The sequence below is a fragment of the Enhydra lutris genome, unplaced genomic scaffold, assembly GCF_002288905.1.
Source record: "Enhydra lutris kenyoni isolate GAN:26980312 unplaced genomic scaffold, ASM228890v2 scaffoldscaffold23, whole genome shotgun sequence".
Lineage (NCBI taxonomy): Eukaryota > Metazoa > Chordata > Mammalia > Carnivora > Mustelidae > Enhydra > Enhydra lutris.
This window is the reverse complement of record NW_019154107.1, coordinates 17661749-17689059: the sequence shown is the minus strand read 5'-3', so window position 1 is coordinate 17689059 and position 27311 is coordinate 17661749. Positions and strand designations below refer to the sequence as shown.

Below are 27311 nucleotides of genomic sequence, written 5' to 3'. Positions count from 1 at the left end.
GACAACAAAGTTTGCTGGTTTCCTTCTAACTTGCTCAGATTCTACCTTCTCATTCTTCTGTGGCTTGGATATTTTATAAACTCCATGAATAATGGTGTCTTTCTCCTACTCTTTTACACTCTGCCCTCCTTGTCAAAGTTATTTTCAACACTTCATGCTTCATCTACAACTTACCCTCTGACAACCCTCAAGCCAATATACCTAGACCAGATTTTTTTTTCTGGGACTCAAGATAAGGAAATCTAATAGGCTCCACAGGATTCCGCAAAGCAAATCAATTCCAACAGTTTAAAACTGAACTCCAGATCCACTCCCACAGCCCTGTCCTTCCTCTTACCTTCTCTTTCTATAACCAGTCACTACATCTAGTTAAATCTGCCTCCATAATATTTCTCCAATTGGCACACTTCTCTCCATACCCACCATTTGCACCTTTGCTGAAGCCTTCATCATTTCTCTTCTGTTTTACTCTTATAGTTTCTAGGCAGGCTACCCTTCCACATATGTACTCTCTGATTTGTTGTGCCCACTGCTATCAGCACGACCTGTCTAAATTGCAAACTAATCAAGACACCCCCATCTTAGAACCTTCCCAAGATTCCACAGCCTTTATAATAAAACCTAAGGTTCTGGAGCACCCAGGTGGCTCAGAGGGTTAAGCCTCTGCCTTTGGCTCAAGTCATGATCTCAGGGTCCTGGGATCGAGCCTGGCATCAGGCTATCTGCTCGACAAGGAGCCTGCTTCCCCCATTCTCTCTGCCTGCCTGCTTGTGATCTCTCTCTCTGTCAAATAAATAAACAAATAAGATATTAAAAAAAAAAAACCTAAGCTTCTATCAGGGCTCAAACTGTTTCTCAAACATTTTTTTGGTTGTGGCCTTCAATAAGAAATTCATTTACACATGAACACAAATGCATACACACAAATGCATACACAAATACACAGGCACGAGTGCACGCACATGCACACACATACACAACACAAATTTTGCAAAACATTTGCCCTTACTATGTGAGATGCATTTTGATATTATCTGTTTCACTGTTTAGATGCTGGCAGAGGCCTATTACAATGAATGCACATCCCACTAATGGATGGAGACACAGTACATGAAAAAAATTCTGTCCTAGGTAGTTCGCTACTAGACCTTGCACCACTCTGGGTTTGTAGTCTCATCTCACATCACTACGTCCGTACCTCCATCTCTTTGCCTCTACATTGCCCCAGCTTTCTCAGTGTGTAACACGGTCTATTTACCTCCAGAATTTCAAGTCTTCTACTTGCTCTGCCTGAAATTACTCTTCTAACCCACCCCCAACAGCAACACCCACCTCCCCTATGCACACACACACACACCGAGCTCAAATCACACCACTGCTCTTTGCCTGGCTACTTCCTACTCACCAATAAGTGTTTGGGTACACTATCACCTCCTTAATGGAGCCCTTTCTTGATCCACTCCCCCAGCCCCCAAAAATCTAAACTAGAAGCTCCTGTTATCCCACAGACCATCCTCTGCTTCTTCCATTTTTGAGTCTCTAGTGCTTGGCAAATAGAGACTCAGCGAATGAATGCTGACTGAAAGAACAAAGAAGCTAATATACATTCAAGACAACAGGCATATCTGAAGAGTAAAACAAGAAAGTATTAAGTACTACATTAGAATTAAGAACCATAGTATACACTTACTTTGCCCCTTCATTTACAATTCTGGGCTGGTCAGCACAGAAATCCACTTTAACAATCACTGATGACTTGGGTTCTACAATACCATTACTTGGAAAAATGACAATGGGTAATTGGCCTTGGTATTCTGCTTTAAATGTACCTAAAGAGAACAAGAGAAGGTGGTTTACATCTGGATCCTTACAGTGTCATAGTCACATTCTTAATAGGGTACAAGACACACATTACACTGTATATGGTCTATTGTAGACCAAAAATCACAGCTTTGATTATAAGTTTAGTCTCTGGGGTCACCCAACAAACGTGAACTGATTGTTAGGACTCAAGCTTCACTGATAGTTAAGATATACCATCTGTTTCCATCGTTCAGGCATGTATGCTAGGAGCATTGTATATGTTAGTCTATATAATCCTCAGAGTGACTCTGTAAGTTCAATCATTACCTCCACTTTATAAATAAGGGGGAAAAGCTTAGAATGGTTGATTTGTCCAAAGACACACAAATATTGTGGTAGATCACACAGTTGACCCCAATTCTTCATCCTTCTCTGCACCTTGTCACGATGCTACCAGGAACGAAGTATGTTTTCCTATCCCTTGAGTTGGAGCCTGACCATGTGATATTCTTTGGCCAATAGCATGGGTAGAAATGGCATCATGCCAGCTCCAATGCCGGATGTCTTCTTGCACTTCTCCCACGTAAAGTTCTTGAGTAGCTGCTGTCCCTTTGGCCTGTGCTTCAGAACGAGCACACATGGAACAGAGCCTCCAGCTGACTCACAGACCTGCAGTGAGTAACAGAACATCCCCAAAAGCCTAAGTTTGAAGCAAAGCTACCCAGCTGAGCCCAGCTTAGATCAGTCAAGTTCCAGCCAATCTGCATAAAAATTGACAATTAAAAAATAATTGCCTTTTTAAGATACAGAACTGTGGAGTAGTTTGTTACATGGCAATAGGTGACTACTACAGTTAGAAACTAATAGGGCTGAGTTTTCACTTGCGTGTTTCTGACCAAAGGGCTCACAGTGATAGCCACTACCATTTCTTAAAAAAAAAAAAAAAATGGGGTGCCTGGGTGGCTCAGTGGGTTAAGCCTCTGCCTTCCGGTCAGGTCATGATCCCAGGGTCCTGGGATAGAACCCCACCTCGGGCTCTATGCTTGACAGGGAGCCTGCTTCCCCCACCTACTTATGATCTCTCTTTCTCTGTCAAAGAAACAAAATATAAATAAATAAATAAATAAGAAAGATTTATTTATTTAAGTAGTCTCTACACCCCATGGAGGGTTGGAACTCACAACACCAAGATCCAGAGTTGCCTGTTCTGTTCTACCAACTGAGCCAGCCAGGAGCCCCATTACTTCCTGATAAATGAATTAATGCCGTTCACACAGGGAAAGGGCAAAAGGAATGGGTTTCTAGAATCAAACAGCATAGGAGAAGAAAGCTAAAAAAATATCTTATTCTGAAAGCAGAAATGGTTCGTAATTGATGGTCCTGTTTAGTGCCTATATTATAGCATGGAGTCCTTGAGATTACACACTATATCTTCCTCATCTCTGTGGTCCCAGCACCCTACACAGTGCCTAGCACCAACTGCTACTTAAAATATGTCCAACAAATGGAAGCAGCCAATCATGAGTTTCCTCAATCTCATTGAGGAATATAAACAACTTTGCAAATTTCAGTTCACCAATTTTAAATCATATTTGATGAAATTTTCCGAAATTATTCATTTCACTTAGGAAAATAAAATATTAGCATAATAAAAGTACTGGAAGTATAAAAAGGCAATAAGACTTTTGTAAGTACAGAGATAATCTAATACAAAAATCAAACAAACTCATAGTAACAAAATTTGTTCATCTGATCATTTTAGAGAAGTGTTAATAACATATTTAAGAGGTTTTTTTTGTCATAAAATAAAATTATATCCATTTCAAATAAATATTATTGACTCAATTCTCCGGAAAAGGAAAATTACGTGAGTCTAGTTAAGACTGAGTCAGTGAGATAGTTCCTATACTGTAATCACTTTGATGTAATTTGACAAAAGGATTTAAGTGAATATATCAAAAATTTAAGAATAACTCCAAAACCAAAAGAACATTCAATCTTCTAAATATATTAAAACAGTGGCTACACAAACATTACTGTGTCTTATATAACTTTAATGCCACTAGTAATAATGAAATATTTGACTTTTATTTTTTAAATGACTAAGAATAGAAGCAAGGACATCATCCTAAGGAAAGGTGTCATTGAAGGAAGGATATTATAGAAGGCATTTTTGTCATTAAATTTTCATTTCTCTTTAGATATGACACTGGTTGATGTTTGGAGAATGAACTAGAAGGAGATAAGGGACTTCAGAGAAATAATTTTAGTTGGTGTAATTACTAAGCAAAAGAAGATGATGGCCTGTTGTAGAGAAGTGGCAATGGGACAGAGAAAAGAGGATTACTGACATAATTAAGAAGTTAAACAGACAGGATTTAATAATTGACTAAAGGGGTAGGAGGGTAGGGAAAAAAAGGAAGAAGTCAAGGATTTTGCCAAGTTTCTGACTTGCCCAAATACGTGGTGACCTTTAATGAAAAAGAGAAAAGGAGAAGTTTTGGGGAAAAGGTGAGAAGCGTAGTTTAATACATGTTAAGTTTGAGAAACCTGAAGGAAATGCAAATGACTGTATAGACCTCAGTGAAGTGACAGGAATGAAAGTGTGTTGACTAAGGAAACATGTGGGTCCATGGCAAATTCTAAAAAATGCTCACATTTAAGGAACCCCTGAAAAGGGACAGGAATCCACAGAAGATAATTGAAGAGGAAGCAGGCAGTAGAAAAGAATAATTCTAACATCAATAGTGAATATTTATTGAATACTTACTATATATCAGACAGTATGCTAAGCATTTTATTAACCACCATCACAATCAGAGGAGGTAGGCACTATGTTTGTCTCTACAATGGATGTTCCAGAAGTGGGTCTGCCCAGCCAGTAAATGTTATAAGGATTTGGGTCCTGGAAGACCTCACTCCAAATCTGAGCCACTATTTTATATAAGCCACTGAAGAGTCATAGAAGCCAAACTTTTGGCTTTTTTTCCCCCCAAGATACCACCAGTGGCCACCTGTGTCAAATGTTGCTATTAACTAAATGTAAATTGTCATGTAAAATAAACACTTCGCCTTGTCCACTAATGAGATTTAGAAGAACATAGGGCACGTGAGGTTACCCATAGCTGTGGCTGGGATAAAGCGTCCTTCGCACAAACCTATATGTTTTTGGAATCTGAGTTGCTCTACCTTCCCTAGAGAAGTAGCTCAGGCATTGGGTGATGAAGTATATACATTGTTACCTTCGCTTTATTCTTCCAAAATTCTTTTAGAAACTATGAGATAGATTTTTGTGTAGAAGTATTTATAATATCTTACTTTATTTTTTCCTTCCCTTCCTCTATGTTCACCTGCTGTTCCTTAAATTCCACGCAAATCATAAGGAACGCTGAACTCTAGGCAACAAACTGAGGGTTGCTGGAGGGGAGGTCAGTGGGGGGATGGGGTAACTGGATGCTAGGCCTTAAGGAGGGCACTTGATGGAATGAGCACTGGGTGTTATATGCAACTGAATATTCTACCCCTGAAATTAAAAACCAAAATTCTACCCCTGAAATTAAAAACCAAAACAAAACAAAACATACACACACACACACACACACACACAACCTGTTAAGTCAGGGCAAACAGTCTGTAGTTCATAGCATGCTACTGAAAATCATAAGTCATACACCCAAGGTCATTGTTATTTTCTATGTACACTTTTTTTTTTTAAGTTTCCTTGAGTCTAAGCATACCCAGGGTATATCAGTCTTCACTTTCATTTGGATACTCTTCAGAATGCCCATATGGGATTTAACAGGTTACTTCTAAGTCCAATCACCTTTCATTGAAAGCTTAATGTTTTGGGGGGGGTTTGTTTGTTTGTTTTTTGTTTTGTTCTGTTTTTATGGACTAAAATGACAAATCATTTTCTTCTTTTGTAATATCCTGGTCAACTTATTTTTAGAAATTTTCTTTTATTCATGTACAGTTGACATACAATTAATGATTCTTTTCTGAAACTCTGAGAGATCACTGAGCCAAATCGATTACACAAAGGTTTAGAGAACGTCTGCTATATGCCAGCATTGTATTATGCAAGAACCGTGGATTGAGAGTCCATGACAGCAGTTTCCAAGAAAACAAAAAATACACATTGAGAATAAGTAGCGGGTGCTTCACTGAGTCCTGGACTTGGTCCAATTTAGCAAACGTCCTGGTTCTTAGATGACGCTAGGCTTTTCCAGACTGTGAAGTAGAGAGATGATGCTAATGATCAGGGAAAGGGGGGAAAGTGGCCATTAAGAGCAAGAGAAAGGTCATATATTTTTGGCAAAATAACCCAAATAAACCTAAATGTTGATAAGTTCGAAGGTAACTGTTCAAACACAGAAATGATGTGTGACAATCCCACTAGGGACTTTAAAGACTGTTCTACATCATAACACTCTAGTAGAAAAAGTCTTCTCAGATATTCAAGGTTACTGAGGGGAAGAGGGAAATGACTGCAGTTCCAGGCATGCTAAAATAATAATGTTTTTTCCGTGATGTTCTTTAAAAGATAAAAACTGAGAAACAATAAAATCATAAAATAGAACATGGAGTTCACCAGCTCACAACGTACTAAGAGTAGAGACTTATCTAAAAACGGAGCCATGCCTTCAAAATGGAAAGACAAGCACTACTTTACACAGTAAGGAGTAAACTCAGGAAACACAGAGGGTAAGAAAACAAAATGTATTCAACAATATTTGGCTAAATCCATGGATAATTACTCTATAATGAGCCATTAAAATAAAAAATCATGAAGTTGTTACATAGATCAACTAATAACCCCAGGGTCACTACCAGAGAGAAAAAACAAAGCACATACCATGAAGCTGCTGAGTGTGGCTTTCTAATGTCCTCTTAAGTATGCATATAAATTTATAAACATTTGATCTTTGACACTAAAACTATAAAATATTTGTCATGTAAAGTCCGTTTTAAAAATTTTATTAAAATCATATTTGGTTGTTAAACCTATTTTCGGCATAAGTCTTTTTCCTCATGAAAATACACTGTTATTCTTATGAATATTTATATACTGTGTTTGTAGGTAATAAGGACTTTATGACACCTTATAGGCACTTGCTACTGTGAATATAAAACATCGTATCAATTTTGCTAATGGTGGAAAAAATAATATCATTCAAGTCTAAGAATGAGAAACAAAGTCAACACTAAGAAAATGTGTTTCATTGATAACAATTTGTTTCAGTTTGTAAGGTAATACTAATTAACATTTAATGGTACTCAATTATAATGTACAAATTGTAGTATTCAGTACAAATAAACACACAAGCAAAATATTAATATAATACTAAGACCCAAAGTGGATTACTTTTCCTAAAATGAATGGGTCTAGATCTGAGGCTTAGTTTTATTTTATTTTACTAAGTAAAATAATCTAAATATTCATTTAAAATTAAAACCACATACACTTGTTACTTACAGAGAGCTTTTATATGTAATGAAACTGTACAGTTTGGTCATATTTTACAATAAAGAGAGGATATGATAAAAACTTTGAAAGATTTAGAATGCACAAGAGTTAAGAGAGGTTTTGGAAAATATATAATAAAAATAAAATTCTCTCAATTAAATACCACTGCTCTAAAAAATTGAGAATCGAAAAGACCATACAGCCTATAATCACTAGCCACGAGAGACCCTGACATTGGAGTCAGACCACAAACGAGCTGAATGTTGTACAATCCCACCGGCACCAGAAATTTTAATCATTTAAAAACCAAAGCATGGAAAATTGAAATGAGCAACATTTGGTGAGGAACAATTACCAGTTTTATTTGTTTAACACTAGGAAGAAATCAGTGCAGTGACAAACTGCCTTTGTCTTAGTAATTCCCACTGCTCAATCAAGCAGCCCCAGAGAGTATCCTCGCTTAGTGTCAAACAGGACTGGAATTAAGACCAGTTTTATGTATCTGACAAGCAGTCTCAGGAAAAAAATGCCCTCCCTATGCGGAGCTGGTCCTCATGTCAGCTCGGCAGAAATGGAAACCTCGCCAGCCCAGATAATGACCATCCAATCAGGACAACGAAGGGATAAAGGATTTTAATACCTACTGTATACTATCAGTGAAGAGTGTGCATGAATACACACACACATACAGACATACACACCTTTATGGAAACTCTTAGGTCACAGTAAAAACCTCCAGAAATAATCCAGTCTGGAGAAAAGCATTTACTCTTTCAACAAAAAGTAAGAGCTTTCTAGAGACCATCATGTAAATTCGAAGTTGAATATGATAGAGAAAAAGAACAAATATTTATTGAGCGCCAATGATGAGTCAAGTACCATACTACAAACCTAAGTATATACATGATTAACCATAGTTCATTTTATTAATGACAGTTGATAAATGAGAAGTATCAAGTTCAACATCCTAAAAGATACTTGGCCCAGATCACACAGCTGGTAAGGCATCGTACCCTGATTCTGTCTCTGCATAGCTCGCTCTAAGGATTAAGTCACTCCCATAACATCATCCTGCCTTCTGTCCTCAGGGAGATCACCAGTCACCTGGGATTCAGGCTGTTAATCAGCATCATAAGGAAACAGACTCATCTTTCCTGAATTATTATCTATCAGTCTTTTACAGTTATCCTATTTAAGGGCCTTCAGTTCTGAACTATTTCTAATGACAGACATCTTCTTTTGGGGAGGGAGAGGAGGACTGAATCAGAGAATCCATTAATTATACAAATTATACATTTTAAATAATACCAACATTCTTCCAAAAGTGTAAATTAATTTATAAGACAGGAAGTATTTACCTGGAGCTCTGCCATGGTTAATGATATTAATCTCTTTACAATAGACTTTACTATCAGCAACCAATGTGCCAAAATTAACTTCTGACTCAATTTCCAATTGACAGGAGGGAATCAACCTAAGGGAAGGGAAAAGAGGACAACATAATTAAACAATTATACTCTCATACTTAAATCCACAGGGGACCATACAGAGACACATTTATTAATTCCTTGTAAGACATTCATGTTTCCTTACAAGTCTATTGATGGCATATCTGTCAGTAAAAGGAACTGTGAAATAAAGACATGAAAACAAGATGAGATACGTTTTTAACAAAGAAATCAGATTTTACGCATCTAAGGACATAGTATGCCCTGTGCTGTGAAGTACTCACCTTCACGGGCTACCCACCTATCTCAGTATTTTTGCTGCTCCAAGCATTTTTGTAATCTCCACCTAAGCCTATAATACATTCTTTAGCCCCTCCTCAAAAAGGGTGGAATTGATCCTAACAAAGTAGTTTGGATGATCCAAATCTGATGAAATAAGAGAAGGTGCTATACTATAAAATGCCATTTGGGAACTGAAACAAGGTCTAAGCACAAAAAGATACAATTGATTTTTCACATGCGTCTCTAACTTAAAGGATTCACTGTGGCATATCTATACCATATGGTTCATACACATTTGAAAAATCCATTATACGGGCGCCTGGGTGGCTCAGTGGGTTAAGCCTCTGCCTTTGGCTCAGGTCGTGATCCCGGGGTCCTGGAATTGAGCCCGCAACGGGCTCTCTGCTCAGCAGGGAGCCTGCTTCCCCCTTACCCCCGCCTGTCTCCCTGCCTACTTGTGATCTCTGTCTGTCAAATAAATAAAATCCTTAAAAAAAGTAAAAAAAAATAAAAATAAAAACCCGTTATAATCCTAGATGCACATCTCATAAGGATACATATATTTTATGTATGGATAATTTATGATTTATAAACATCATCAGGTATATTATCCTGTTTGATACTTAAAATTTCATGAAAGGGAAATAAATACTATCATGGCTATGTTACAGATGAAAAGCCAAAGACTTCAAAGCCTCAATGTCTTACCTGAGAAATTATTTGGATATAATATAGATGAACTTAGACTTAAATTTATTGTTAGATTTTGTGTGCTTTACCCTTACAAACCTAACAATGATAACAGCACCAATAATTAACAGAGTAATACCTGCTCTTTATTGAGTCCTTGGGTTATGTACTAGACTCATGAATTAAGTAAATTTACTCCACATAGGATACAACTTCCAAAATATACATACACACACACACACACACACACACACACACACACACACACAAGTACCTGAACAAAACATTTACAAATACTGCTTTATACACTGGTGGTCTGGGCCTTCCTTCCATATGTGAATGTTTGTGTATTATTGAATATGCAGAGACATTCCAGAGATCAGCCAGGACTGTCCTGTATGTGCTGCTTCTTTAAGGAATATCCATGTTCTTCTCATTTTTGTAATAGGAAAAGGAAAGATCAATGACCTTAGTGTATATCATTGCATTAATAAAGAGTTTACAGGATGTTAAAGAGGAACTCATTACACAAACAATATAAGATACGAAGCCAAACATTTTTTCAAACTATTTCTCCAGCTGGATGCAGAGAAGTGTCTTAAGGGCTTGGTAATACGGTAATATTATAACAGTTTTTCTGGCTTTCCTGTTGGTTTCTCTTCCATCTAATTAAAAAAAGCCTTGTCAATAACATTTTTCCTTTTATGTTAACAGAGAATTTATGTTAAGAGAGAAGAGAAGGGGGCGCCTGGGTGGCTCAGTCAGTTAAGTGTCTGCCTTTTGCTCAGGTCATGATCTCAGGGTCCTGGGATGAAGCCCCATGTCTCTGGCTCCCTGCTCAGTGGGGAGTCTGCTTCTCCTTCTGCCCCTCCCCCCACCACTTGTGCTCTCTCTCCTCTCTCTCATGCTCTCTTTCTCAAATAAATAAAATCTTTAAAAAAGAGAGAGAGAGAGACAAGAGAAGGGTGGTTACCAGGGGATAGAGATGGGAAAATTGATGAGATGTTGGTCAAAAGATACAAGCTTACACTTAGAAGATGAATTGGGGGCACCTGGGTGGCTCAGTGGGTTAAGGCCCCTGCCTTCAGCTCAGGCCATGCTGAGCTGATGAGCCCAACCCCGCATTGGGCTCTCTGCTCCGTGGGGAGCCTGCTTCCCCCTCTCTCTCTGCCTGCCTCTCTGCCTACTTGTGATCTCTGTCAAATAAATAAATAAAATCTTTAAAAAAAAAAAAAAAGAAAGAAAGGTGCTAAGAGATAAGATCTTAAATGTTCTTACCACAAAATGAAATGATAATTATGTGATATGATGGAGGTGTTAGCTAACACCACACCAGTAATCACATTGCAACATATAAATGTATTAAACCAACAGTGTACAGCCTAAACTTATCCAGTGCTATATGTAAATTGTATTTGATTATTTAAAAAAAGGAAAAATAATTAAGTATCAAACTTGTTAATTTATATAGGAAGTTAAAATAAATTTATATTAATATAATTCATAAGAGGGGGCAGCTGCGTGGCTCAGGTAATGATCCCAGGGTTCTGGAATCATGTCCCACATGGGGCTCCCTGCTCAGTAAGTAGCCTGCTTCTCCCTCTCCCTTTGCCTGCTAGCCCCCTGCTTGTGTTCTCTCCCTCTCTGTCAAATAAATAAATAAAACCTTCAAAATATATATATAATTAATAAGAAATTTTAAAAACGTGTATAGATTTATGATTAAAGTATATCTATTTATATACATATTTGTATATGTATACATACTGGCTACACATATTGATATGTACATATATACATACACATGAATTGCATACAAATTTACAACACAGTTTATTGTTGGTGATCAACAAAGATCTAACTATAAAAATGTAATACATTAGGATATGATGCTATGGTAAGAAATGGAAGTACTGGGACACCTGGGTGGCTCAATTGGTTAAGCAGCTGCCTTCGGCTCAGGTCATGATCCCAGCGTCCTGGGATCGAGTCCCACATCGGGCTCCTTGCTCATCAGGGAGCCTGCTTCTCCCTCTGCCTCTGCCTGCCATTCTGTCTGCCTGTGCTTGCTCTCTCTCCCTCTCTCTCTCTGACAAATAAATAAATAAAATCTTAAAAAAAAAAAAAAGAAAGAAATGGAAGTACAAACCTGAGGGGGAAAAAAGAAGAGGTGAATTTTTAAACTGTTTAACAAATTACTATGGTATATCCACTTTACTGGATACATTTGAAAAAAAAAATGTAATTATCTTATAGTAACATTTATTATGGATAAGCAATTACATTTTTGCAACTATTCAAGCTCATAAGGAAGAACTTTAGACATTTTTAAATGTGCAAAAGGGATGTAGTTTTTATGGATACATGAAAAAAAAAGTGTTCAGAATCACTGATTATATCATTTCTGCTAAAGTACAGATAATACAAACTTTTGGTTTCCAGACAAGATTTCATAAATCTATTTTCCCATGTTGATCCCAATTAAATGCAACTATAAACTCTAGCAATGTTGCAAGAAGCAAGCAAAGAATGTTCACAGCAGCATTATTTATAACAGCCAAAAACTGGAATCAGCCTGATAGTGTTCAACAGGCCAATGGTGAAACAAACTGTGGTACACACATACCATGGAATACTTCTCAACAATGAAAAGGAGTGAACTATTCATATAAACAAAAGCTTGCTTGAATCTCCTGAGAATTCTGCTGAGTGAAAAAAAGTCAACCCCAAAAGGCTATATAACATATTTCATGTGGCAAAATTTCAGAAATGGAAGACAGAATAGTGGTTTCCACAGTTTAGGGATAGTAGGTGTGAAGCATAAGGAAGTTGGGTGTCATTATAAACAAGTAATAGGAGAGATCCCTGTGATATTGGAACAGCTGAATATCTTGACTATGGTAGTGGATACAAAATCCTACACAGGTAAGGTAATGGTACAGAACTTAAAAACTTAACACACAGAGCGCCTGGGTGGCTCAGTGGGTTAAAGCCTCTGCCTTCAGCTCAGGTCATGATCCCAGGGTCCTGGGATAGAGCCCCGTGTCGGGCCCTCTTCCCCCCGCCCCCCTTTGCCTGCCTCTCTGCCTACTTGTGATCTCTGTCAAATAGGTAAATAAAATCTTAAAAAAAAAAAACTTAACACACACACATAGCTTCATTCAGCCCTTTCCACCATACTTTAAGAGGGCAGTGCTGTCCTTATGTTGCAACTGTGATAAGCAGCTGATCTGATGAGAGAGTGCCTACATTATGGGGCCAAGACAAAATTCCTGTCTTCAAAGGCAGAATCATTTTCAACTCTCCATATATAGTACAAACAAGCAAACCTAAGTGCAACTCATAGTTACATCAATGTGCAGAATGGACCAAAAATGGTCATACTTAAATTATAAAATGTAAATTAAGGAATGCCTGGGTGGCTCAGTCCTTAAGCCTCTGCCTTCGGCTCAGGTCATGATCTCAGGGTCCTGGGATCAAACCCCGCATCAGGCTTCCTGTTCAACAGGGATTTTGCTTGTCCCTCTCCCTTTGCCCCTCCCCCCCAACTCGTGTGTGCTTTCTCTCTCTCTCTCTCTCCCTCCCCCAAATAAATAAATGTTTTTTTAAAATGTAAATTATTTATAATAGGCTAATAGCTTATTCCTTTCCTACCATGTGTCAACTGTTTGATTTCTTTATAGAATGCAATGCTGTCCTTAATCAACTTTTTAACAATACAGAGAACCAAATAACCGCAGGTCTAAATGTAGCTTATTAAAAAAAAAAATACCAGGGAAATTATAAAAAGGCATGTCAAATACCAATATTAATATGAATATTCCAATATTAATTCTGCTGGTGATAGGCAAATACACACAAAAGAATAATATCTTGCTAAGGAAAAGGAGGATCCGTATGTGTATGTATATGAATAAAAAACACTTTAAAATATTCACACTAGGGCGCCCGGGTGGCTCAGTGGATTAAAGCCTCTGCCTTCGGCTCAGGTCATGATCTCAGGGTCCTGGGATCGAGCCCCGCATCAGGCTCTCTGTTCAGCAGGAAGCCTGCTTCCCTTCCTCTCTCTCTGCCTGCCTCTCTGCCTACTTGTGATCTCTGTCTGTCAAATAAATAAATAAAATCTTTAAAAAAAAATGTTCACACTAGCCTTAAGAGGTAATTTTTTTAATTTTATTTTTTAAAGCTTTTATTTATTCATTTGACAGAGAGACAGCGAGAGAGGGAACACAAGCAGGGGGAGTGGGAGAGGGAGAAACAGGATTCCCACTGAGCAGGGAGCCCAACGTGGGTCTTGATCCCAGAACCCTGGTATCATGACCCGAGGTGAAGGCAGATGCCCAATGACTGAGCCACCCAGGCACCCCAATAGGTAATTTTATAATGCATAAAAATATACTTTCTTCAGTATAAAATGAAAATGGCAAATTTCCTGGTCAAATAAATAATCCATATCAAAGTTAATCTGCAACTCAGTTATAGTTGACCCTTGGACAACACAGGTTTGAACTCAGAAAGTGCACTTTTTTTTTTTTAATACAGCACTGTAAATGTATTTTCTCTTCCTTACGACTTTCATTCTTTTTTTTTTAAGATTTTATTTTTTATTTATTTATTTTTAAGATTTTATTTATTTATTTGACAGACAGAGATCACAAGTAGGCAGAGAAAGGCAGGCAGAGCGGGGAAAACAGGCTCCCTGCTGAGCAGAGAGCCTGATGCGGGCCTGATCCCAGGACCCTGAGATCATGACCTGAGCCGAAGGCAGAGGGTTTAACCCACTGAGCCACCCAGGTGCCCTACCTTATGATTTTCTTAATAGTATTTCTTGTCTCTAGCTTACTTTATTGTAAAATTACAGTATGTAAGACATACGACATACAAAATATGTGTTAATCGACTATTCATGTCATCAATAAGGCTTCCAGGTACCAGTAGACTTTTAGTAAGAAGAGTCAAAAGTAATACATGGATTTTTCAACTACACAAGCATTGGCAGCTCTAACCCCTACATTGTTCACGGGTCAACTGTACTTAGTTCTGTGTTCTATTCATTATATGAGTCGACATTTTTCAACCAATCTCAAAAGAGCACAGTTTAGATTTCTCTGGAAGTCAAACATCTTCATTATTTAAAATTCAGTGAAATAATAATGATAATAATTATATTAAAATATAGATAGAGGTTCACAATCCATTTAAGAATACATTCATCATAAAAACAGAGAGTAGGATGGTGGTTACCAGAGCCAAGGGAGTGGGGAAATTGCGGAGATGTTGGTTAAGGGTACAAATAGGGAAGTAGTTAATGAATACGTCCTGGAGAGCTAATGCACAGCATAGTGATCACAGTCAACAACACTGTGTTATAAAACTTCAAAGTTACTAAGATACTAGATCTTAATTGCTCCCACCACAGAAAAGAAATGGTGATTATATAATGTGATAGGGGTATTAGCTCACCCTAGGATGGTAATCATATTGCAATATATAGGGCGTCTGGGTGGCTCAGTTGGTTAAGCATCTGCCTTTGGCTCAGGTCATGATCCTGGAGTTCCAGGATCGATTCCTGCATGGGGCTCTCTGCTCAGCAGGGAGTCTGCTTCTCCCTCTGACCCTTCCTTCTCTCATGTTTTCTCTTTCTCTCTCTGTCTCTCTCAAATAAATAAATAAAATCTTCTTTTAAAAAACTGCATATTGCAATATATAAATATATCACATCCACATGCTATCTAACTTATAAACTTGAACAATGTAATGTGTCAATTGTATTTCAATAAAACAGAGAAAAGTAAGATGAGAAGGAGCAGCCATTGAAGAAGTGCAGTACCAGGAAGTCAAGAGAATAAAGTAGCACAAGAAGGTAATAATGGTTAATAGTGTCAAATGCTGCTGAGAAATGGAGTAAAATAAAGACAACAGATTGGCAACATGCAAGAGCTATTTCACTGGAAAGCTCAGAAAGACAGCCCATCTAGTGTTTTGAAATGAGAGTGGAATGTGAGACTATAAAGACAGCAATACAGCATTCTTTACTGAGTCTTGCTGTCAAAAGGTACAAAAAAAAAAAGGTAGAAATAAAATAGGATATGAGTCAAGGGGAAAAAAAAGAACAATATATGCAATTGTTGGATGTTTTTATTTTAATTAAAAATACCAGAAAACTCGGGGTTTCTGTGTGCCTTGGTCAGTTAAGGATCTGACTCTTGATTTTGGCTCAGGTCATGATCTCAGGGTCGTGGGATCAAGCTACATAGTAGGCTCCATGTTCAGCAAGAATCTGCTGGAGATTCTCTCTCTCCCTCTCCTTACACCCCTCCCTGCACGCTTGCTCTCTCTCTCTCTCTCTCAAATAAACAAATCTTTAAATAAATAAATAAAATCTTTAAAAATGTTTTTTAAAAATTTTATTTTTTTTAAAGATTTTATTTATTTATTTGAAACAGAGAGAGAGATCACAAGTAGGCAGAGAGGCAGGCATAGAGAGAGAGGAGAAAGCAGGCTCCCCGCTGAGCAGAGAGCCCGATGCGGGCCTCGATCCCAGGACCCTGAGATCATGACCTGAGCCGAAGGCAGAGGCTTAACCCACTGAGCCACCCAGGCGCCCTGTTTTTTAAAAATTTTAAATACCAGAAAACTAGATTTCTGTTTGTTTTAAATCCCACAGGTTTCTAAAAATTTGTACTTCAAGTTCAGCTGTAAGGAAACTATAGATACAATAAGCCATGTTACCCATAGAAAATACAAAATATTACTTTAACCCTTATTTTTATTTGAGGAGTGCTAAAGACGTCAGCATAAAATACGGAGAATACATACCCAACTAGAGGGATCTCTATTGTTTTATTTCCTATTGAAATAAGTAGCTGGTCAAAAGTGTCTTCATCTTTATCAGGACGGTATTCCACCATAGCTGTCATCTGAAGTCCAGAAGCAAGTGCTTTATCCAGATTGGTCAAAATCAGTTTGAACTTTAGTGGGAGAAAAAAAAAATCAAATGATACATGGTAACTCCTAATAAGGAAATAATGTGAGCAACCGTAGTTAGAAGTATACATTATTTCAAGAGCTGTATCAATACACAGACAATATCCCTTCCCTAAAGGCAAAGACTTAATTACCATATGTATATCAGTATAGATCCTTCAGATATGCTTTTAACAGTACCTGGACTGAAACTGACAATGCAGTCAGTTGAGAAACATGTAAATGCTCATAGTCTTCTTGAGAAGTATGAGATACTTAGAGGAAAAAAGGGAGAGCATGCAAATAAAAATGTTGCTCAATCATCTACATATATATATAACACATATATATACATATATACACACATACATGCATATATACACACATACATGCATATATACATATGTATGTATATACACGTACATATAGCATTTTATATAGTTTTTGCATGGGGACTTAGAATTCATAACTTGAAGAAATATAAAAAAAGGAATAAAGAGGGAAAAAACACTTCTATTCTTGTAAACCATTTCCTAGACTCCAGGAAAAATACTAAGGGAGAAAGAGAAGAACTACTATGTATTGGGCACTCACCAGGTGTAAAGCATTCTACACCCCTTATTTCAAGAGTCCTGTAAGGCCAATGTTAAGGTTACCAGAATACAGATAAGGAAACTAGGACTTGCAGAGGTTAATTAATGTCTAATGTCTGTGTGACAGTGAGGATTGAATTCACACATCTATCTGACTCTAAAATTAAGCTCTTTCCCCACAACTGGAATGAGTCCCTCTCCTGAATTTATAATCTCCTTAAGGAAGCAGACTATACACCCCTAGAAAGTTAAATAATACACGCCGGAGACTAATTAAGTGTTTTTTGAGTCATGGAGACATAAGTATCATGAAAATCCCTGAGAAAGCATGATTATGGGCCAGAAAGGAGAGTAGTTGGCCTAGGCTTAGAGAATGGTCAAAAAATGTGAACAAGCAAGTAAGATGCTCCCTGTAGGGGCAGGATTATCTCAGACACAAGCAGAGAAAAGGATAAGCAAAATAGTCTCCCAGCAGGCAATTAATAAGCTAGCCTTGCTGGGCAAAGAGCTTCAATCAGTAACAAAGGAGGTCTGTTGAAATTAATTATTCAGGGCTTTTCATGCGGGGCTGAATCTACACAGTACTTTCCAGAAATGAAGGACATAGAGCAGGAGAGTGATTTGTTGATACAAATGGTCTGAAAGCTTCCCACTTCCAGGAAACTTCTGATACCTTAAAACTGTCACAGTCTAACTCTCAATCCCCCTGCAATGACAGAACGGTAAGAAAACAAGCAGTCAATTATTCCCTGCATAAGCCTGTGGGTATCAGAAGTAACATACCACGTGTGACTACCGTCCTTTAAAGAAGCTGTATCTTCAAGAGGAAAAACAGGAAGGGGCACCTGGGTGGCTCAGTAAGTTAAGCATCTGTCTTCTGATTGGGTCAGGACCCCAGATTTCTGGGATACAGCTCTGCATTGGGCTCCCTGCTCACTGGGGAGTGTTTCTTCCTCTCCCTCTGCCCCTCCCCAAGCTTGTACATACTCTCTCTCAAATAAATAAATAAATAAAATCTTTAAAAAAAAAGAAAGAAAGAAAGAAGGAAAACCAGGGCTTCAGCAGTATGTGCTTTTGGTCAAACTACACATTGCTAAGACCCCTAGCAATATGCAGAGGTGTGTAAGGCACCATCCCTACCTATGAGCTGATGGACAGACCACCGAGGTAAAACTAACATTACTAGGAGTCATTGGGACACAAGTCCAAACTATAATAAATGTCTGTTAATGCAACTGGTATCCAGTAGGGGAGAAATAATTTGGAAATAACATGATAAGACTTAGAGAGCAAGGGTGCCTGGGTGGCTCAGTGGGTTAGGCCTCTGCCTTCACTCAGGTCATGATCTCGGGATCCTGTGATAGAGCGCCGCATCGGGCTCTCTGCTCAAAGGGGAGACTGCTTCCCCCCCTCTCTCTCTGCCTGCCTCTGTCAAGTAAATATAATCTTAAAAAAAAAAAAAAAACTTAGAGAGCAAAAGAGAATTCACTTTGACCCTCAAAGATGGGTGGAGTTTGAAAAAGGGTGATTCTTGCAGAAGGTGGGAATGAAAACAGGGGTCAAAAGAAAAAAGAGTCTGGGACTCGGGGAGACTCTGTCAATTAAGTATCTGCTTTTGGCTCAGGTCATGATCTCAGGGTCCTGGGATTGAGTCCCACATCAGGCTCTCCGCTCAGTGGAGAGTCTGCTTCTCCCTCTCCCTCTGTGCACACACTCTCTCTCTCTCAAATAAATAAAATCTTAAAAAAGAAAGAGAGAGAGAGAGAAAAGGGAGTCTGAGCCATGGGGGTAAAAGGGAGCAATTACAAGTGAGACTGGCCTGACTGACTGGTCCAGCAGTTGAAGCCTCTGCCTTTGGCTCAGGTCATGATCTCAGGGTTCTGGGATAGAGCCCCACGTTGGGCTCTCTGCTCAGCGGGGAGCCTGCTTCCCCCTTTCTCTCTGCCTGCCTTTCTGCCTACTCGTGAACTCTGTCAAATAAATAAATAAATAAATAAAATCTAAAAAAAAATAAAATCTTCAAAAAAAAAGAATATGAATTTTGTTGATGTAATTCTACAGTATATAAGCAAAAATTCTGGGCTGTTAGGAGACACACGTGAACCCCTTTTCCCTTCTTTCCAAACCCAGAAGTTGGGAGGTTCTAGATCTACTTTTCCCCACCTTGTCTCCCAAAGCCAAGCAAAAAGTAAAAACACAAAACAAAGCAAAACAAAACAAAAAGTCTAGCATATGTAAACACTGAGAGACCAAAATCTCCGCTCCCTGGGAATGTCAATCCAGCCCCCATTTCCGCAGGCGCCGGGCTTCTACTCTCCGGGACAGAGCGGGCGCCCAGGTGGAGACGAGTTCTCAGAGCTCTGAAGGTCCTGAAGTCCTGCTCCAGCACCCCCAAGTGTATTACCTGTGGTTTGAGGGGCTCCTGAAACCGGATTTTCTGGTTGCAACGGCCGAGATTGTGTACAGTAACTGGGAGGCGGTACACCCTCCCGGCCAGCGTGTCCAGGAATTTCACCTCCGAAGGAGTCACCCGCAGCTGTACCTCCTTCTTTGGGGTCTCCGCCTCTCGGGGGACCGGGGAGCCCCTTTCGGTCTCCATGGCGGCCCTCCAGGTGGCCTGCAAACCGTAGCTGACTTCAACTACTGAGGGCTAGCGTGGACGCCGTCGCTAGGCAACCGACAGACGCTGCGTGCTCGCCTCAAGCTCCACCCCTATTGGAGCAGCCCAAACTTTGTGAGTTTGCTTTCCCCAGCAGAGAATGCAGGCTTCTGCGGAAAGAACACAGGGATCACGGGTGTCAGCAGAGAAACTGGAAAACGTTCTACTACAGCCAAAATCCCGGAGCCCTCTCACTTTGTCATGACCTGGCAGGATTTTAAGATGGCATTGTGGGTAGACATTTTCCTGGACCTCTCTTAAGGCAAAGCTTAAAGAGCAGGGGAAATGATGTGCCCACGGAGTCTATTAAAGCAACAAAATGTAACAGTAACAGAGGAATTCAATGGTAGCAGAGTCAAGGCCCCCTGGGTCTCCTGCTCATTGGCCTTCAAGGCTATCGTTACTAAAACTGTAATAGCAGTCTTCTCCGTCTTTTGTAAAAATGCAAATTCTGTTTCATTTGCAGGGCCTAAGAATCTGTTTTGTAACAAGGTCCCAGGTGATTTCAACAATGCAGGTCCAGGGACCACACGCTGAGTACAGAAGCTTTAGTTTTGTTAACTAGTCTGGGTGTTAAGTTTCTTCTTTTTTAACCCAGGTGCTGCTCAGAAGACTGAGATCAAACCTCTTCATCTCTAGCTAGATGAGCACCTTTCTAACAAGCCCAGATTCACACTGACCAATCCCTACTCTCTCTTCATTCTTTGCTGTGATGGTCTTAGGGTTGTTGTTGTTGTTTTTTTAAGATATAATTTATTTATTTGATAGAGACATCACAAGTAGGCTGGCAGAGAGAGAGGTGGGAAGCAGGCTCCCTGCTGAGCAGAGAGCCCGATGCGGAGCTCAATTCCAGGACGTTGAGATCATGACCTGAGCAAAGGCAGAGGCTTAATCCACTGAGTCACCCAGCACCCTAGTCTTAGGGTTTTAAAACATATTAGTTAAGTGCTATTTCCCTGCCTTAAATCTGCCTCTTATCATAACTTTACAACACGCTGCTTCTAGGAAACTTTATTAATTTGGAGTCAAGCTCTGCAGATTTATTTATATACTGTGTAATTATGTATATTATATTTATAAAAATATATAGGTATAAATAAATATATTTATATTTTCTCACATATAACATGTATATAAATATATACACTCACATTGCATATGTACATATATATATATATATATATATATTTGCTATTTTCATGTCCTCTTTGCTACTGTATATAACTTTCACTCTGAGAAGACTGGCCTTTCCATCTGCTGGCCAAACAGTTATTTATCCTTCAAAAACACTGTTGTCCCTTTTTCACCAACTGTTTCAGTCCTTTAAATAGGTTTCAAAGCAGACATCGAAAAATTCTACTAGAGATCATACTACTTACTTCGTCATCATTATTATATCCTTGGTATTTAGAAACTCTACCCACCATTAGAGTTTCCACTGGCTAAGTATAAAGTAAGACTTCTGATTTCTAGTTCACATGGCAAAATGTGGAATCAATAGATAGCAGTTACATCTTTCTCTTAAATACAGACTAAAGAATGGTCAAGTCTACAATGGACATTTACAATATCTCTCCCTAACCTCCAAGTCTCCATAACAGTTCATCATTCATTATAAAGTCGGGTAACTTACTTATCCTATTGGTACTGTGGGAATCTTGTAAAACACTTATGGGAAAGAGTTTGAAACTTTTTTTGAAAGAGGAGTCAATGCAATCCAGGAAAATCTACTACAGTGGTAAGAATAGTGACTTAGAAACAAGAGCTTTTGAAAGAAGATAAACAGATCTTCTCTGAACACAAGAGTATTAAACACAAGAGTATTAAAAGTATAGTAACCAGCGGTGCCTGGGTGGCTCAGTGCGTTAAGCTAGTCTTTGTATTTTCACAGTCACCCAACATATAAATATCTTCTCTCTTTCATCTAGCTCCTTACAGGCAAAGACCAGTATGCAGCACATAAAAGATACCTGCAGGGTGCCTGGGTGGCTCAGTGGGTTAAAACCTCTGCCTTAGGCTCAGGTCCTGATTTCAGGGTCCTGGGATCAAGCCCCAAACTGGGCTTTCTGCTCCGTGGGGAGCCTGCTTCTCCCTCTCTCTCTGCCTGCCTCTCTGCCTACTTGTGATCTCTGTCTGTAAAATAAATAAATAAATAAATCTTTTAAAAAATAAAAAATAAAAGTATAGTAACTGATGTATTTAAAAAATAATTTGAGAGTGGGTAGTAATAATGAAATTCACTAAGCTTCTGTAGGATTAAAATTTCATCCTGTTGGTGAAAAGCCATGCTAACAAAATAAACTGATGGCACTAATGTCCAGATATAGAATAGCCTAAATTGGACGGCAGTGACAAGCACCAAGAATTCTTGTCCCTTTCAAGGTGCACCTAGCCGGACTAAGAATCAAATTGACATGATTAGCAGGAGACAATCAAATTTAAAGCATATACGGGGAACCCACCCAGACATGGAAATTCCAAAGACAGTCAGGCAAAATGAGGTCTATATGTCATCCTGAACTGAGGAACAGGGGTAGGGGTCTGGGACTTCAAAAGGAAGGAATGTACCTCACATTCCTACCAAATATCCACCCTGATCAGAAGGGCAGATGTTGGGGTGCCTGGGTGGCTCAGTGGGTTAAGGCCTCTGTCTTCAGCTCAGGTCATGATCCCAGGGTCCTGGGATTGAGCCCCTCATAGGGCTCTCTGCTCATCGGGGAGCCTGCTTCCCCCTCTCTCTCTCTGCCTGCCTCTCTGCCTACTTGTGATCTCTCTGTCAAATAAATGAATAAAATCTTAAAAAAAAAAGGGCAGATGTTTGGAAATTAGATGTTTCTCTTGCCATACAGATTGATCACTCAGATAAAATTTATCTCTGCTAATAATCGTTATTCTGGAAAGACCCTCATTTAGATTCCTCTATGTCAGTAAGGGAGGGACAAAGTTTTCTCTCAAGCCCACTTGGCTCAGTTGCCTTCAGTCCAGAATAATCTTCATGCCAAAATGGCCATCATGGGTTAGTCAGCCCTCAGCCCCTACAGTTCCTTCCTCTGAAACTTTCCTCAAGTTTCATACATTAAAAGTTGAGCTGGTAGGGGGTGCCTGGGTGGCTTAGGCGATTAAGCAGCTGCCTTCAGCACAGATCATGATCCCAGGGTCCTGGGATCGAGTCCCACATCAGGCTCCCTGCTCAAGCAGGGAGTCTGCTTCTCCGTCTGCCTCTGCCTCTGCCTCTCTCTCTGTCTCTCATGAAAAATGAATAAAATCTTTAAAAAAAAAAAGTTGAGCTGGTAGGTTGTCTCTTAGTCCTAACAATAGGTCAATTTAGTCAAACTTACTTCAGGGGGCAGTGATGCCGATGTATTCTCAAAAGTAGGCCTATGATTCAACTAATCAATCAAGTATTAAATAAGAGGTGTTTCTATGGAAATAAAAGAAAAATAATGGTTACTGATTAAATCAAGTGTTAAGCCAGTTTCTGAGTTCTGAGGGAGGCCAGTTGAGAAGACTTCCCGATGGCAGGCTCAAAGCATCTTCAGATAGAGTGAGGACATGTAGTGGCAATCTTACAGATCTTCCTGGTTTGTAGTTGAAATGTCTCTAGTGGTCTCTGAGTGGCTCACAGAGCAACAGGCATGAAGATTGTCCATTTCTGAGCTGTTTGTGGCAATTTCTCTGAAGTTTACAACAAGTCATTTGGGAATCCGGGGGTTAAAGGCAGTTTTAGATCTCAAATGAGTCTAGGTTTTAAAAAATGGGAGAAAAGTCAAAATGTTAGACATATTTTCTCTCTACAAATCACACTCAGGGTGCCTGGGTGGCTCACTTGTTGGGTGTCTGCCTTAGGCTCAGGTCATGATCTCAGGGTCCTGAAATCAAGGCCAGCATCAGGCTCCCTGTTCAGTGGGAAGCCTGCTTCTCCCCCTATACCTCCCCACTCCCCCTGCTCATGTTCCCTCTCTCACTGTGTCTCTCTCCCAAAAATAAATAAATAAATCTTTAAAAAGATTTTTTTTATAAATCACACTCATTTTTATCAAAGACAGCCAAATTAACACTAATTTGTAGGCATAATAAGTTATTTACAAAAAAAATTGCCTGATTATTCACATAAATGCAACAAAAACAGTGATTTACCATATAAGCTTTTTAAAACCTGCTTTGCTGCAAAGTTTCATTAGGAATCTCTAGATTAAAATTTCAATATCTCTCAAGGTCAAAAACCATCCCAAGTATTTGCCATCAGACTTTGCCTACAATACCTATAGATTTGGTGAATTCCTCTTTCGGAGGTCCCCCTAATATCTTGAGGTTCCTGCATGTGCCAGGAAGTGACCTTATTTGCTCACCTGATAAGGCTGCTAGGAAGTCTGTGGTAGCAGACTGAGATATCTAAGGGGCTTTATTGACATCATAAAGTCAACCTTAACTCTTTAAAGCTGTTTGATTATCTGAGTCTATGCATGTCTTTCTCAGATATGACATTCCAGTCAAAGGTTTGGTGAAATAACCTGTGTTTCCAATTGTCAATTGCATTTATGCAAATAAATAAATTGCCATAAAAATGAAAGAATGCACACTGAGGGGTGACTAGTGGCTCAGTAGGTTAAATGTCTGCCTTCTGCTCAGGTCATGATCTCAGGGTCCTGGGATGGAGCCCCACATCAGCCTCCCTGCTCACCGGGGAGCCTGCTTCTCCCTCTCCCTCTGCCACTCTCCCTGCTTGTGCTCTCTCCCAAGCTTGCTCGCTCTCTCTCGCTCTCTCTCTCTCTCAAATAAATAAGATCTTAAAAAAAAAAAAAACTGAGAGTTTCTGAATTCTGGAGGGTTCAAGTAGAGACAAAAGGTAAATGTTTCAATTTGTTCACAAAGGTATGTTTCATCAAATTGCTGTAAGTCAGCTTAAGAGAAAAAAGTTTTTTTTAATCTGGAAAAAATAAAACATTTTTAAAAAGTCAGCAATGTTCCAAACAAGAAGTCATTAAAATTATAATTATCTTGCTCATCTTGCTCAGTTCATTCAATCCCATGTTATTAATTCTTGTTCTGCTTGACTCTAATTTTTCCACTAGTTTCAGAAATTTTTACCTAGTTCAGTTTTATGATCTTAAGGCTATCAGAAAACTTACTCAGAGTTTTTTTCCATGAGTCTCATTGAAGATGGAGCAAACTTGCAGGGAATTTTTATGAAAACATCTGAGTACAAGTTTAACTGCCTGTGAACAATAAAAGACTTAAACATGGCCATGGTTACAGGTCTGAATCCACATCATTACTATGCAATTGACAAGGAAATTTGGTTATTTTTGTGATACATATCACCTCAAGATAATAACATACCAAGACATGAAATTGCTAGGAGTTTCACATAATTCTTAGAAGATTTATTTTAATAAATAGATATGTAGATATGGTATATCTACATGAATATAATCTAAGAGGGTTTAATATAACTTCTTGGACAATGTTGCCATGTAACTTAACATACCCCATATGTCAATTTAGTTTAATTTCTTACTTTTTTTTTTTTTAAACGTTCCAGTGGCCCACTGGAAATTTTCAGTTAGATTATGGTCAAAAGACCTCAGTTTAGAATTTTATTTTGGGAAGTTTGTGAAAAAATATCAAAAGTTTTGAACATTTGATTGAATAAGATCACAAATCATTATGGAACAATATTTAATTTTCCATTTAACCAAAGAGACAAGAAAAGATATCAAAGGTAAATACAGGTTACATGGTCGTGAACCAAATTTTGCTCTTTTAACATGCAGACTCAGTTATCCTCAGTAACCAAAGACCTGAAAAATACAGGAAATCATTTCAGCAAACAGAGAATTATTGTGTTTTAGGCAGATAACTTAAAAGGTAAAGAAAATGGGGCCCCTGGGTGGCTCAGTCATTGCGGGTCTGCCTTTGGCTCAGGTCATGATCCCAGGGTCCTGGGATCCAGCCCCACATCAGGCTCCCTGCTCAGCAGGAAGCCTTCTTTCCCTCTCCCACTCCCCTTCTTGTGTTTCTGCTCTCGCTGTGTCTCTCTCTGTCAAGTAAGTAAATAAAATATTTCCCCAAAAACAAACAAATAAATAAATAACGTAAAGAAAAACTTTTGTTTATAATTTCTTATGAAGCTCTTAGGGAGGAAGAATTTAGACTGTCTTTCAAGGTCCCCCTAGTTGGACTAAGAATCAAATTGACATGAGACAGATCAGCAGGACAAAAATTTAATAGTGTACATACATACAGTGAATCCACACAAACATGGAAATTCCAAAGACCGGCAACTAGAAGCTTATATGAGCTAAGGAGAGGGGGATGGGTCTGAGGATACAAAGGGGAGAAGATGGAAGATGCATGGAAAACAAAGTTTGCCCTATTATGCAAATAAGTTTCTTAGGTAAATAGGAATCTCTGTTAATTGCTCTCTTCCTGTTACAAGCAGGCAGTGGAGGGGGAGGTAAAGAGCTTTTCCTAAATCTGCTGGGTTTTCATTACTTTTAGTTTAAAATAATGTTCATGCCAAAGTGGTCTATTTTGAGGCTGCCTACCATGGGCCTCTAGTAAGAGCAGATCAGTATCTCAAAAAAACTTAGTACATTTAACAAAGAGAAAACAAAAACTTTGCCCCAATGTACTTTTGGAATTAAAACACATTTACTTATTTAAATTTATCTTAATCTTAGCCAGTACTGACCACACATAAAATTTCTTTCAAAGATTTCGTTCTCCACAAACCTTCCACAACTTTCTTTTTCTACATTCAGATTTCGTCCTAAATCTTTACTCTTTAAATAACCAGTGTCGGGATGCCTCCATGGCTCAGTTGGTTAAGGGGCTGCCTTCGGCTGAGGTCATGATCCCAGTGTCCTGGGATCCAGTTCCACATCGAGTTCCACATCGGGATCCTTGCTCAGCAGGGAGCCTGCTTCTCTCTCTGTCTCTGCCTGCCACTCTGTCTGCCTGTGCTCCAGCTCTCTATCTCTCGACAAATAAATAAATAAATAAACTCTTGAAATAAATAAATAAATAAATAACCAGTGTCATTTTAGCACAAAATCATTCTCATTTCCCTCAACTAGCATATGTTTTTATTTCTCATATTTTTTCTTACCAAAAACACATCTTATTTTCCTCACATGTAGAGTTCTTTTCCTTATTATTTCTGGTGGTCTTCATTACATATATTAGAATTCTTAATGCTTAGAAACCTTAATTTCTAGTAAAAACTAAGTAGTATGCAATTGTGAACTCTGTTATATACCAGAATACTTTAAACTGGCAAATTTATGAATATATTCTATGATGTAGGAAAGAAACTTTAGGTTTCGAAGCCAACAGCCAAGAAAGAATTCTTCAGATGTCTTTCATGTAAAAAGGTGGTTTTACTAAAGCATGGAGACAGG

At 38.8% G+C, this 27311-nt stretch overlaps 1 protein-coding gene across 1 annotated transcript in view; it reads right to left on the bottom strand.

Annotated features, from left to right (window-relative positions):
- LOC111150500 (cilia and flagella associated protein 47) overlaps window positions 1-19848 on the bottom strand; it is a 526123-nt gene extending 506275 nt beyond the window's left edge. Inside the window, exons 1-4 of the mRNA XM_022507981.1 lie at window positions 19654-19848; window positions 16510-16661; window positions 8629-8744; window positions 1691-1829 (exon numbers count right to left, since the gene is read on the bottom strand). Coding sequence (XP_022363689.1) covers window positions 1691-1829; window positions 8629-8744; window positions 16510-16661; window positions 19654-19848 — 602 coding nt within the window. The remainder of the gene's footprint in view (window positions 1-1690; window positions 1830-8628; window positions 8745-16509; window positions 16662-19653) is intronic.
- Between the last annotated feature and the right edge of the window lie 7463 nt (window positions 19849-27311).